The 13,831-nt window shown below is 55.2% G+C and overlaps 1 protein-coding gene across 3 annotated transcripts in view; it reads right to left on the bottom strand.

Moving 5' to 3' along the window:
* CEMIP (cell migration inducing hyaluronidase 1) overlaps positions 1–13,831 on the bottom strand; it is a 139,181-nt gene that overhangs the window by 13,887 nt on the left and 111,463 nt on the right. For all 3 annotated transcript variants that reach the window (XM_055326858.1, XM_055326859.1, XM_055326860.1), the window contains exons 15-23: positions 11,214–11,419; positions 10,475–10,544; positions 9,572–9,700; positions 7,591–7,676; positions 6,589–6,720; positions 5,587–5,622; positions 5,350–5,505; positions 2,435–2,615; positions 1,153–1,368 (exon numbers count right to left, since the gene is read on the bottom strand). In XM_055326858.1, the coding sequence (XP_055182833.1) occupies positions 1,153–1,368; positions 2,435–2,615; positions 5,350–5,505; positions 5,587–5,622; positions 6,589–6,720; positions 7,591–7,676; positions 9,572–9,700; positions 10,475–10,544; positions 11,214–11,419 (1,212 nt within the window). The remainder of the gene's footprint in view (positions 1–1,152; positions 1,369–2,434; positions 2,616–5,349; positions 5,506–5,586; positions 5,623–6,588; positions 6,721–7,590; positions 7,677–9,571; positions 9,701–10,474; positions 10,545–11,213; positions 11,420–13,831) is intronic.

The raw sequence follows: 13,831 nt of genomic DNA, 5'->3' as shown, positions 1-13,831 counted from the left end.
TCTCTCCATGACACCAGACCTCCTGCTAGCTCCTGTCTCAACCCCCACCACCCCATTCCTGATGCCCACATGCCAGCCCCGTGGTGGTCCTGAGGTCAACTTCACTCATGTGTCCTGCCCCCTCCAGGCCCACCAGGGCTCCCCGTGCTCCCTCTACCTGAACACCTTTATTCCCTTGGTTGTGTCCCTTCTTATTTATTCACCATTCAACCACATAGTAACCAATGGTAACCTCATAATAGCTAACTCATACTTTTGGTTCTACCATGTTCCAGATGCTGTTCCATACAATAGCCACTGGCCACACATGGCCACTGAGCCCTAGACATGTGACCAGTGTGGCTGAGGACCTGTATTTAAAATTTTATTTTAGTTAATTTAAATTTCAAATCACAACCAGTGTATAAGTCTCCCACTACACTCGACTTTGTCATTTTGGTAGGGCTCACTTTCATTTTGCTGAAAATTTACATCCGAATGGACTGGGTTCTAAGCCCAAAACAGGTTGTGGGTTTTGAAGACTTAGAACAGGAAGACAAAGATAAAGATGGAAAGTGCCTTGCTCATGGCTTTTATATGTTGATTACATGTTGAGATGATAGTTATTTTGAGTATCCTGTTTAAATACATTAAGTATTATTAAGGTTAATTCCCCATTTCTTTCTCCTTTTTGACATGGCTTCTAGAAGATCTAAGGCCACATATATGGTTTGCACTTCATTTCTGGTGGATGTGGCTGGGGGAGCCCTTCATATCCATATATGAACCCACATCCACAGCTCATTAAGCAGATTCAACTATTGTCCTGATTTCACAGATGAGGACACTGGGTCTCCCGGAGTTGCCCAGGGAGCCAGGTTCACATCTGCCCACATCCTCACGCTGACTTGAAGCACCAGAGCCTGACTTGAATCCAAGGCTTGGACCTCAGAGTGCCCCCTTTCTAGGCATTCTGCTTTCTGCCTACAGTGCTTTCACTTTGAGTTTTTTGAAAATTCTACTGGGTGAGGAGGAAAAAGAAATATAGGAGAAGAAAGAAACTTTACTCTCTGCCTGACTCAGGGCTAGGCCTACAGTGGGCACTTGGGCACACGCTCCTGCTCATCTCAGGAGTCAGGGACTGGGGCAGCAGGGCTGCCTTGGCTTCCCCACCTGTGCGTAGCGTCCGCTGCAGATGGCCCCCCTCCAGTCGGGGACGTGGATGCAGTCGGGGTGCCGGACCAGCCAGTTGTCGTCCTTGGTGAGATAGGACCCCGGGTACTCGGACACAGAGCCGTCGACATCATGAAACACCGATGTCTTATCCCCGTCCATGTCCAGCTGGTTGAACCAGGGCCCTGGTTCTCCGAAGAACACTCTGGAAGTAATCTAAACAGAGCCCAGGAAAGTGAATGAGGCTGGGCCAGAGGTGAAGGGAAACGGCGGCCGTCATCAGGCCAGAGAGAAGTTTCCGGTTTCCACTGACATTACATGCTGGCCAGAGCAAAGGCGCTCTCTGGCGCTGCAGGAGACCTTGCGGCTGACCTCACAGAGGGAGCCAGACAGACGGCCATGTGTTCACCGGCCTCCACTCTGGACCCAACACGTCCATCTGGCCTCTGCTTATAGGAGGCCTGGCTGCTGTGGGTGACTCCAGAGAGTGCTCTGACGTGCGGGCTCAGAGCCTGAGAGGAAGGGACGCAGGGGTGCACGCGCACATGTGTAAGAGAGGGTGAGCATGTGTGTGTGCTGTTCTAGGAAGACAATGTTTCAGCACGAGCCATGGAGGTCTCTGTGGCCTCTCTCAGACCTCAGCAGCCTGGGTAAAGAAACAAAGAAACAGCGCTGGGCAGAGAGGCCAAGAGCAGGACCAGAAGAGGACCAGGAGGAGGAGGAAAGTTCTGGGAGATCCTAGCGCCCAGAGAATGGCCCAGGCCATCTAGTCCCATCAAGCCTCACGGGGCAGCCCTATGCCTTGCCCTCCTCACCACCAGCTCCTTGCTGGTACCTGTCTGTGGCAGGGAGGACCCCGTTCATGGTGCTCTCAGGGAGACATGAGGCAGAGGCTCTGTAGCAGAGGAAACTTTAGGATTTTAGATTAACTGTACCCACTCAAGGGGCCCTATCGTGAGACTCAGTAGGTCAAAGCCAAGGCCCTGGAAGGAGCAACCTCGGGCCTTGAGTCTGGCAGGAGCTCCTGCCGAGGCTCTAGGGGGTGGAAGGGCAGCGTGAGGGCGAGTGGGCACTGACGCAGCTAGACCTGACCTGTGCGGCGACCTACACTTGTACTTTTCCAGTCTGGATGCAGACAGGCTGGGACATGGCCCAGCCTGTTTGGAGGAAGTTGTTCACTCCCTGTGGTAGTGGCAACGGCTCAAACTCCAGCCCTGGGGGACTTGTGAATCACCGGCCAAAGTCTGGACTGGCCGGGAGCCTGCCCCAGCGCCCCACTCACCGGGACGTCCTCAAAGACAATGTTGGTCACGTTGTTGTGGGGGCAGCTCTGCCAAGCGTTGTTCAGCCGGAAGGCCAGGGCACTGGTGTGCCGGCCCTCCAGGGCTGCAAACTTGCGAAAAGTGCAGTTTTGGATGTTGATGGGGCCATCGTAGAACTGAATTCCTCGGATTGGAAAATTCCTATGGAGTCACAAGAGTCAGAGGTCAGATGTGCCACTAAAGTGGTTTTCACCCTCCATGGGGGATGGAAACAGACTCTCTGGGTGAACCATTCTTGATCCTCACCTCTAGGAGCTCCTCACTGCAGGGCATTACTGATCCTTTCATTAGTTTGCTGAGAAAGCATTTAAAGATATTGTAAATAGCTGTAAATGTTTGCTAGATGACTTATTGGATGGATGGATGGATGGATGGATGGATGGATGGATGGATGGGATGGAAGGATAGATGGAAGGATGGATGGATGAGTGGATGGATGGATGGACAGAAAGAAAGATGGATGGATGAAAGAATGGGAGGATGGATGGAGGGATGGATGGAAGGGATGGAAGGATGAATGCAAGGATGGATGGATGGATGGATGGATGGATGGATGAACGGAAGGATGGAAGGATGGATGCAGGGATGGATGGATGGATGGATAGATGGAGAAATGGAAGGACGGATATCTTTTTTGTTGCTAGTTGGGGTTTTGGGGATTGTCTTCTATTGAAACATTTGCCCCATTTTTTTCCATCCTGTGAAGTCATTGGGTAAATGCCATAAACATTGCTGCAGAATGCTAGTATTATGTCCTTTGGGAGATGGGAGCCATTAGTCATTATCGCCTTAGTCTCAGTGGCTGTAACAGTGTAATCAGATTAAAACCCAGATGAGTTTCCTGTGAGTAAGCCTTTTGACTGCAAGTCTCTGGGGTCTGGAGAGAGGCAAGCAGGACAGAATGGAAGGTGATAATGATGTGGGAAGAGAACTGCATGTAACCTTCCAAGCATCCCCAGCAGAGAGGCAGGCCCGACTGGAAGGGCAAAGGTATGGGCTGCCAAAGAACCCCAGGAAGGTGCTGGGCTATAGGACTCAAGAAAAGGATGGAGAGGAGGCAGCACGCTTGGAGGTGGAGGTAGAAGGGACCGGAGATTGGGTCACTTGGCCCAGCAGAGGACAGGGGCTCAGAGATGCCCCTCATCTGCCTGGGACACCTGAGCAGGGCCTAGAAGGGGCTGGCTGGGCTTCCCAGTGGCCCCAAATCTAGGCTTGTTCATTCTCCAAGCCCAGTTAGTACCTCTGCCTCTGGGCTGGGCCCCCTCCTTCCACAGCGGGCATAAGAAGAAAGGTAGAAAGAGGGGAACAATCACAGGAAAGGATCTGTCCCTGGGGAGAGGCCACACTCTGCGTCCCCTGTCTTCCACCTTGGGCTCCCCTGCCCAGACACGGTTCCCCAAGGAAAGCCCTGGTCACGCCATTCTTGTCCTTTGCCTTCTGTAGACACCAAGGACTTCCTGCATTTCTCCATCTGCGTATGGAGTCTATTGGCATCAGCGCCCTGAACCCAGCACTCGCGGGGAGGTGCCTCTGTGTATTGTTCCATTTCAGACATTCTGGGGACAGCCCATTCTTACGAACTGTGTATGTAAAGGGTGTATTACTCTCCTTCCGAGAGTTTGGATGAATAGCTCGTGACCAGGAGGGCACAGTCTCTGCTCACAAATGCAGTGCGAGGAACCTGTCTGGTTTGGCAGTATGGTCAGGCCTCCATAAACAAACTCCCCCCTGGAAGTCATCAGAACTTCCTGGCCCTGGGAGGCTGGTAGCCCTCAGCAAAGCAACCCCAAATATGCAGATGCAGAGTTGCTCATAAAAATGATCCAAAGGGAGAGGTACATCACTTAGGCCAGATAGAAACAAGGGCTTCCTGACAGCTTGTGCCAAAGGAGGCCATGATTCTGTCTGCAAAACCCTGGCCAGGCCCACATCCACTGCGGAGGATGCCTCAGGCCCGGGCCTGCCCATAGAGGCAGGGATTATGTTTCCCTGGAGAAAGGGAAGCAGCTTAGGGAGCAAGAGGGGCCCTTAGCACCCAGAGAGCAGGGCCCCCGGCACTGCTGGCTGCCTCAGGCCTCACTGTCTGGCTTGGATTCATGTCTGAGCTGAATCACCATCAGATGGGGGAGACCTACCTTGCCCTGACCCACCCGAGGCTCTCCGACAAACTGACCTTGTCCCTTTGCTCTGTGAGCTGGTCACTCCCCCAGCTCCCCGCCCCTCCAACCACCTGGTTGTCCTCCCCCCTCTCTGCTTGAACTCTGCCTGCAGCAGAGAGCCCACAGCCCATGGGACGCCTGGGTGGCTCAGCGGTTGAGCATCTGCCATTGACTCAGGGCATGATCTTGGGGTCCCAGGATTGAGTCCCACATCAGGCTTTGCATGGAGCCTGCTTCTCCCTCTGCCTGTGTCTCTGCTTCTCTCTGTGTGTCTCTCATAAATAAATAAAATATTTTTTTTTTTTTTAAAAAAGAGGGAGCCCATGGCCCCTCAGGACAGCCCTACGGTTCTACTGATGAACAAGCCCGGCTGTCAGGAAATTCCTTCTGCGCTAGACTCCTTCGAACCCCTAGGGCCCACGGGGAATGCGTTTGGTCTTGTATGTGCCTGGGGGCCCTGAGAATGTGTGACAACACTCCCGTGCTGCTCCCCTGAGTATGATGCCTTCTCTTGACTCAAGTTCCTCGTCTGCATGTGACACGGTATTGGGTGTTGTCACCTTCCTGGTTAGTCCCCTTTGGCCTGAGTCTATCTGTCCACCATCCTCAGAAATGGGGCAATGCTCCAAGCAGGTGCACTGTCTGAGGAGGAAATTCCACTGCTGCCACTCAGCTGAGGCCACAGAACAAGGAAACTGCCACGGTTGCAAACCTACTGGCCTATGGGGAGGGTCCGCCCACTGTGGTCCAGGCCGCCGGGGCCCCAGATCCTGTTGTCCATCATCTCCGTCCCCACGTTGCCACTCTCGCCAACAAATAGGCTGTTCTTTATCTCCTGCTTGGAGCCATCATCGTACGGGAAGGTCCCACCACTATAGGGAGAAGATGTCTGGCATGAGATGTCCTGAGCCGGCTTCCCACAGAAGGCCCAGTGCAATGACAGCTGTCCTTACCTGGCCAGGGTCAGGCCGATGCCATTGTCAGCAAACCTGGGGACGAGAGGACAGTCAGAGCCTGCTCTCATTTCATACTCAGGGACATCAAGGAGGGAAGGCCCTGCCCCATCCCCGGCATCACCCTGTGGACACTGCGTGGGGAAGGAAGCTTTGCCTAGCATGGGGTTTGCTGAGGGAGCTGCGTGCTCTCCTGCTCTGTACGGCGAGGTCCCTTCCCACACCGGGCCTGGTGCCTAGATGGCTCTGAGCGTTTGGCACCACACTGCATCAGCAGCATGCACGCTGGGCTCCGTGAGCTTCCTTCTGCAGCCAGTTCCAATTTGTGACTCCAGGGCTAGTGAGAGGTGGGATTGGGGAGTGGAGGGGGTGGCAGGGGACGTGGAGGGCCTCTTGGGGCCAGCACCAGGTCAAGGTGGGCCATGTGGATGCAAGTCCCCTGCCCCTTAGCCATGCCAGCTCCCATTTCAGCCCCAGGAAAGGGACAGACTCCAAGTTTCCCAGCTGTCAGGTAGGTGCCGGGAAGGGCAGGACCTACTGTCACAATGACGCTTTGGGGTCCGACAAGTTGCACTTTCAAACCCCAGTTCAACCACTTACTAGTTGTATGACCTTCTGGGAAGGTCACCAAACTCAGCCTCAGTTTATCATCTCCAAAACAGAGGTGATAATTTGAATCTTCGAGAAGCACAGTAACCAAGGCAACCAAGGATTCAGCACACAGCAGGTGCCCAGGACGTGCTGGCTTCTTCCTCCTTCCTTCCTTTCACTGACAGGCTCTGAGGCCTGAGCAAGCCTCACCAGGGACTACCCGATGACCCACACACCTGCATATGCTGTTTCTAGGGGGCTTGAGGGGTCACTGCCAGCTGCCATCCTGTGCCTCCGCCTGGCGGGGACCAAGTCCATGTGTCTGCTTCCCCTCTGTCCTGCTCTCCTCTCCCCTGCGTCGGGGAGGCTTCACCCCCTCCTTGTGCCGACACCCCACAGCTCTCTCCTCACCGGCAGCTGTCCAGCCACACGTCCCCGCCACGCAGCCAGGCCCCGTGGTCCTGGTTCTTGTAGGCGGTGAAATGTCTGATGATGGCCGGCTCCCGGGGCTTCAGCGGGTCGGCGTCCTGGTGAGGGCTGTATCTGGAACACACGGCGGGGAGGGCACAGGTGGCAGTGTCAGGGCCTCCCGAACTGATCCCCCTCCGGGTGGTGAGCATCCCTCTGTGGGCACAGTGCCTGGAAGACCCTGAGGAAGCAGCCCCCAGCTCACGTAGCCTGGGCTCCGAAGCAAACTTTCTGAGCTCATCACGGAAGCAAAGGTCTCTCTCTCCAGGGCCCCACACACCCAGGCTAGGACGTGTCACTGCTCTTGTTCATCACACCCCTGGGGAGACCTCACCCGGGCCGAGGCAGGTCATGGCACAGAGGGAAGTCTGGGCAGTGAGGCCCACAGCAGAGGGATGGGAAGGACAGTGAGCTGCCCAGCTCCCCATGGAGCTGGAGACCCTCAACCTCATGCCTGTTCTGGGCTCCAGCTCTCTGGTTACAAAACAGAGCACTGAGTGTGGCCCTCAGGGGCATCCAGACCAGCAGCGTCCTCCGTCGGCATCATCATGGCACCAGGGCTGCTTGCCACGATGCTGGCCAAGCAACTGGCCTCTTTAAAGGGAGCTGGTTTATCCAACAACCCCGAGGGTTTGATAGCACCTTCTAAAAGTGGCCCTGGGCCTCCAGCCAGCTCTGTGCTAGCCTTTGAGGAAGGATCCAGGAACCTCTAGAGATTTCTATTTCCCTTCAGCTGCTCTAGCCTAAGACCTAATTCAGACTTTCCCCCGCTCAGATTTTCACCACGGTACCCTAGCAGCTGGCTCCCTCCCCAGGATGTAGAAAGTGCTCAGTAGATATTTGATGACTGATGGACTGAATGAATGAATGAGTGAGTGAATGAAGAGAACAGAGGTGGGTCAGTAGGTCAGCAGGGAGTCTGTGCATTCCTGAGGGCTGACTCACCTGGCAGAGATGATGGAGAGGAAGGGCCGCTTGTCCTTGGCAGAGGCCTCAGTAGTCTTGACTCCGTTGTCTATGATCATGCCAGCCTGCAGGGAGGGTACAGTCAGGGACACGGTCATTTCCACTTGCAGGCCCCAGGCACCTCCTCACGCCCAGCCTCACTGCATACCCTTACACGGTCCAGTAAAACCAACTGTGCTGTCAGGACGCATTAACAGAGGTAAGGGGTCTGCAGTGAGGGAGGTGAGGAGACTGTATTGCTCTGCATGGCTCAGAGTGGATCTGGAATAAGGCCTCCTCTTGGAGATGTGCACGAGGAAGCTGATATCCGGAGGGTTACATGTCTCATTTGGGGCCATGCAGCTAGGTCCACGCCCAGAACCTACCCTGCTCTGGGCAGCGATAAGCCCAGCTCAGACTCAAGGGTGATGGGCATATGTGCCTGGGAAATGTGTCTGCAGTGGCTTAGAGGAACTGCTGAACTAAGTCTGGTCTCCACCCTGGGGCAGGGGTCTGGGACCCTCCCACAGCCCTGCCCGGGGTCTGGCACAACTTGAAGACAGAAGCTCACATTCCTGCTTGGCACATTCCTCTTTATGTGCTCAGCTCTGGGCGTGCAGGAGGTAGGGCCACAAACGGTGCTGCCCCATGAGGCCGCCTTCGGTCTCCTGCCTCATGGGGACCCTCTGCCTCCCAGAAAGACCTGTAAGCAGGCTCCTCTCTCCAGTAACCGGGGTCCACTCTGGCCAGTGCATCCCAAAGCGTCAGAGGAGGGGCTCGATCCCTAGCTGCTGGCTCTCAAGCCAGGATTCACCCCCCAGCCTCCAGCTGTGGCCTCCCTCGAAGGTTAAGAACACTGATTTCAGAGGATGGCAGGAGGCTTGGTGCTGGCCCCAGACCAGGACCCTCACCCACCAGGGGCAGGTCCCAACAAGCAGCCCACACAGCCTGTCCACTGCTGGGCTGGCCCCCTGCCCCCGTGCCTCTGCGCCGCCCCGGTACAGCCCACGACAGCCTCAGAAACCCCCGGTCCATCCGGGGGACACCGCTGCCTCCTTGCCTCTGCCCTCAGACACCCTTCTTGCTTGGCCTCCAGGACATGTAGCTGCCAGGGGTCCTCCCCCACCCCACTGCAGGTGCAAGCTCCAGCCCATGGGAGAGGATTCTCTTCCTCACAGTCTCCCATGGGTTGAGATTTTTTCCAAAATCCTGATGTACCTGTTCCCCTCCAGGGATCTCAGCTTCATCTGTACCGTTAGGAACTGGACCAGATTAGCCCTGACACCCTGGGCTTTGTGTGCTGACCCATACCCCCCAGGTCCCTTCTGCCCCCCGGGCAGCACTTCTGGTCTTGGCCTGGCTCCCCCGCTCCACATGCCACGGCTCCGGCCTTGTGGCAGTCCTGGCAGAGCGTCCGAGACACACCGGCAGTCCCAGCCCCTCCCAGTGCCGAGTGTGGCACCAGACGGAGGAGCTTCTGCTTCCTGCCTGCCCCTCAGCTCTGCATTTTTGGAGCAGCCCATTTCCCAGGAACAAAGCACAGGGAATGGGAGGGAGGATGCTCCCCTCTACCTCCACCCTCCTTCAGAGCCACCTCCTGATTTTCTCTAGCTTCCAAGCCAGGCTAACCCTTCACGGTCAGCACCACGTCTATGCCCACCACATGCCCTGACACATTACACTCAGATGCCAGCTCCCAGGAGGAGTCACCCTTCATCGGCCTGAGCGAAGGTGCACCTCACTTCTCCCTCTGGCCCTGACCAGATGTGAGCCAGTGCCCGGGCGGGAACAGCCACAGAACATTCTCACTAAGAATGGCTGGTAGCTGAGGAGGAAGGCTGCTTTGTTTTCTTCCAGACTGGCGCTAGGAATGCAGTGGTTGCCGGCCGTAACCAGGAGGCTGTCCTGGCTCTAATGATCTGCAGGCCCGGGAAGGAGGACCAAGAGGCCGGCTGGGGAAGCATAGTCTGGAAAGACTTACCCGGTAGTTGGAATGCGCTCGGTTATTATAGAATTTCCCCAGTGGAATGTGCTCTGAATATCCCGGGGAGTACAGCCCCACCGAGGGGCCCGTCGGCACGTGGTGGAAGATGAACCAGAACCCGGTTTCCTGTTGGGGGAAGTGGGGAGAGCCACAGAGATCAGCCCTGCAGACTCCTTGCTGGGGCCATGGGATGGCCCAACTGGGGCTGGACCTCGCTCTACTCCCAAATGGGCCCCCAACACCCATCCCCGGACACGTGTCCCAGAGATGGTAAAAAGGTCTGGCAGATATATTTTTGGGGTCCACCCTTACTGTGACCGCCATCCAGAGAGTCCTACTCTATTAGCCAAGGGCTCCAAACATCTGGCTTTCAGAGTCTATGATGTTCTTGGCGTTTCCCTGCTGTTTTGCAGCTAATGGAAGCTGAGGCCCAGAGACAGCACCTGACCTGCTCAGGGTCCCAGGGATGCTAAGCTGCAGGGACAAGTGGGTAAGAGCAAGGCTGTGTAGACAGAATGCTGTGTTTAAATCCATGCATGCCCCTGGGCACATTCGCTCTCCCTGCCTCTACTTCCTCACCCAGCAGATGGAAGGAACGAGTACCTGCCTCGTAGGGTTGATGCAAAAATTAAACGACTTTGGCTGAGAGCATCAGTGTGCAGGGCAGGGCTCTGAGCCACACTTGCTTCCATCTAATAATGAGTCATTTCAGCAAAGTGCTTTGATCACCAATATGATGAAGGGACAGAGCCATTCCCTAAAGCCCAGTGCATGTGGCCCCAGCCTGGTTTTAACCTCCTCGTCCCAGCTGAGCCAAGATGGGGCTTGGGACACACACATTCCTGGCCCACCCCCAGCTCCTGCCTTTACTTTCTACTGAAGAGGGACCTTTCTTCTCACCTCGGACCCAGCTGCTGCACAGTTTATGAGGTTGTTGTTGGGATTGGCCATCCAGAAGGTAGACACTGCGCTGCAGGGAGGGGCAGAGATGCACAGCGTCACGCAACGGGTTGCTGGCTCCCGAGCCTCTTACCAGAGGCTTGAGAAATCCTTCATTTGTTAGGAAACCCATCTGCTTGTTTGAGTGTGGTGCATTTAGGCACCTGGAAGGCTCAGAATTTAAAAGGGGCTCAGTAAGGCAAGGGTTGTTGATAGGTAGAGTCTGAGTCTGGCTGTCAAGCAAAGATAAGTCCCAGGCACCCAAGAGAGTGGCCATTACTCAGGGAGAGACCTAGCATGGGAATGCTTCTCACAGAGGAAGTTCTGTCTCGGTCTCTATCCCCATGGGGACATGCTGTGGCACCCAGGTGGCAGCCCACAGACTCTCAAAGGAGCACCGTGTGACATCAGGGAATCCTGAGGATAAAAACAGTGGTGCTCTGTGGATAGGAATGATGGCCATGGACAAGTGGAGAAGGGGGGAGTGGGAAGCATGCCTTCCGTGGTCTCCATGGCCCCCATGGCCTCCAGCTCAGAGGCCGAGGGCAGTAGGTGTTTAAGAGCTAGGAGGCCCAAGCTGCTCAGAAGGCCCAGGTGCAGCCGTCAGGGGCCCAGTGGGCAGGTGAGTGGTACACATACAGGGCTGTCCCTAGGGTGCAGGGCTGGGTGGTGCGCATGCCCTGGGGAGGAAGGCACTTACTTGCAGTCCTGCCGGGGCTTGGGGATATACCCTGGGTAGGAATCTTCCGTGATCGTCTTGCACATCTTGCTGTCACGGTCGGAGGGGAGGAGGGTTCCAGACTTGACAAGGAGGCCAAGACAGTGGTCAAAAGTATTCCGTTCCTCTGGCCCATCTTCCGTGAAGAAGCAGTGGCCCAAAGAGTTATAGCCCACCACGTCCTTGACCTGCAGAGACCAAGCCAGGGTGACTCCTCACCCAGTGTCCTGTGCCTATTCACACTCAGCAAACATGCAACAGCATCAGCTGCACTCCAGGCCCCTTGAGGAGCACTAGGGATTTGGTAGGGCCTGGCACAGATGTGGGATCCGGGGGGCCAGGACTGAGACTTCAAGGCCCCTTCCAGCTGGAGGTGGGGCCGAGGCTCCGCAGGGTAGCACAGGGACAGAGTGTTAGAAGCAGCTCCAAGAGGAGGCTTGGACAGGGCCACGAGAGCTCACCCAGGCGAGAGCACCCGGGTACACAGCTTATAAGGACCTCACATGGGGCATTGCCCAGAACAAACCCAACCAGAGAGGGCAGTGGGAGAGCTGCCCTGAGGGTGAGATCCAAGCCAGGCCAGGCTATGCCCTCACCCACAGGGCCAAGCCAGCCTCGTAGTCCACGATGCACATCAGGAGATATTTGAAACCCCTGAGCCAAGAGCCAGGAAAGGTTGCAAACTCCAGCTCCTTAAAGTCCTTCCTGGAATCCCAGGCAGTGGGGAAGCAGAAAGGCCATTTGCAGACACAGAGAGCCGGGTACGGTCTTAGCCGCATGCCCAAGCAGCACAGGGATCTCCCACTCCACAATCACCGAGGCCCCTTCTGGGTCTGAACCTCATGAGCACACGAGTCTGAGAACTAAAAGGTCCTCAGAGGGTCTTTGGCCTAAGCCCCAGCTCCCTGTCCAATGCTAGACTGCCCACAAGCATCTCTTACCAATGGGAACTGTGTTTCCCCTTGAATGCCCCAGAGACGAGATGCTCACCACCTCAAAGGCAGCCTGTCCGCAGCAGAACACTTGAGGATGGTAAGAAATGCCTCATTTCTCTTAACTGAGATCTCCCATCCTCATCCCCACCCTGGGGCCCGATAGCCCACTGGTGTCACCTAGTAAGAAAATCTCCTGCTCCCCTATGGCATCAGTTTGACACGCACCTACTAAGCACCTACCAGCCTGCCAGGCCCTGAAACACCCAGACGCTGTCCCCGCTTCAGTACCATTAACTCTTCAAGGGGCTGTCCTGTACCTTGTAGGATGTTTAGTGGCCTCCCTGGCTTTTGCCCTCACTCCACACCAACAGCATCTCCTCGGTGTGACAACCACTGGTGACAAAACTGCTTCTGGTAGGGGTACACAAATCTTGGGGAAACTCCCCAATTCCCTATGGAGTCTTTTATATGACAAAGCCTGCCTCTCTACCTTCCAGGTAGTCAGGCTCTGGAAGCATCCAGAACCTAGACCCTCCACGTCCTTCCAATCTCGCTGAAATCTCACACAATTCTATATTAATTGTTTTTGGTGTTTGTTTTGTTTTTAGAGCTAAGGAAACCAAGACTCAGGGAAGTCAAGTAATTTGCCCAAGGTCACACAGCCCACATGTTCAAGAAGCCAGGGCTGGGACCCCAGCTTTCAAATTGTGTCCATTCACTCCAAAAGGGAGGATCCAAACACACAAGCCACCCTGTTCCCTCAACATCCCTCCCTAGTCTTTGGTCATTGGCAAGGGTGTGATCTTGAGTCCTACTCAATCCCTAAGAGTTTGGTGAACACCAAGGTCATCCAGTGGGACAGCTTCCTTTCGTCCCAGGGAGCTCTGAATGCTGGTTATAAACAGCCTGGAGAGATAAGCAGGGAGGAAGCAGGGTTGCAGGAGCTGGAGGGACATCTCCAAGCAAGCTCCACGCCTCCACTCACAGGGGAGACACTGACACCCAGAGAAAGGGCGCGGGGTGTCCCAGGGTGTTTGCAAACCTCGAGGTGGAGCCATGCTCAGAACCAGGCCTCCCACCCCCATCCCGGTGTGTCTTGGATGACAGATGCCTCCTAACGTCTTCTGGCTCTTAGGTCTGCGATCGTTCTGCCTTAGGACATCTCCCAGAACTAAATATTTACACCATGATACAGCTTCAGACAGACAGACAGACAGAAAAATCGGTAGGTTCTGGCCCATGCACAGTGGCTGCCAAGTCCCCGGGTGAGCTAACCTGAAGCATGTGCAAGCCCCTCTGCCCACCACCACCTGCCTGTTCTCTTGTATGAATCATGTCCTTCCCTTCCTCCTTGTGCACATCACCCCTCTTGATGGTCAGCAGTCCTAAAGTGATTCCTAAAAGCTCTTTTAAGTCTCCAGCTATTGTTAGGTGGGGTCTGGGTAGGAAATTTCGAAGGAGGAAATTTGTCAGCCCTCAGGGACCGCTTCAACAAAAACGACCACTTAATTTACCATCTGCACCAGCACATTTTTTTCTGAGAGCAAAGAGGGGTGCTGTTAGTAATGAAGCAGGGGAAACAGTGTGAAGTAGAGTGTTCTGTGCAAATTGACGCACGTACAACAGAAGAAAATGCTATTTAAGAGCAAATACGAGCAGAAATCA

The sequence above is a fragment of the Nyctereutes procyonoides genome, unplaced genomic scaffold, assembly GCF_905146905.1.
Source record: "Nyctereutes procyonoides isolate TBG_1078 unplaced genomic scaffold, NYPRO_anot_genome, whole genome shotgun sequence".
Taxonomy (NCBI): Eukaryota; Metazoa; Chordata; class Mammalia; order Carnivora; family Canidae; genus Nyctereutes; species Nyctereutes procyonoides.
This window is presented reverse-complemented; position numbering and strand designations above follow the sequence as displayed.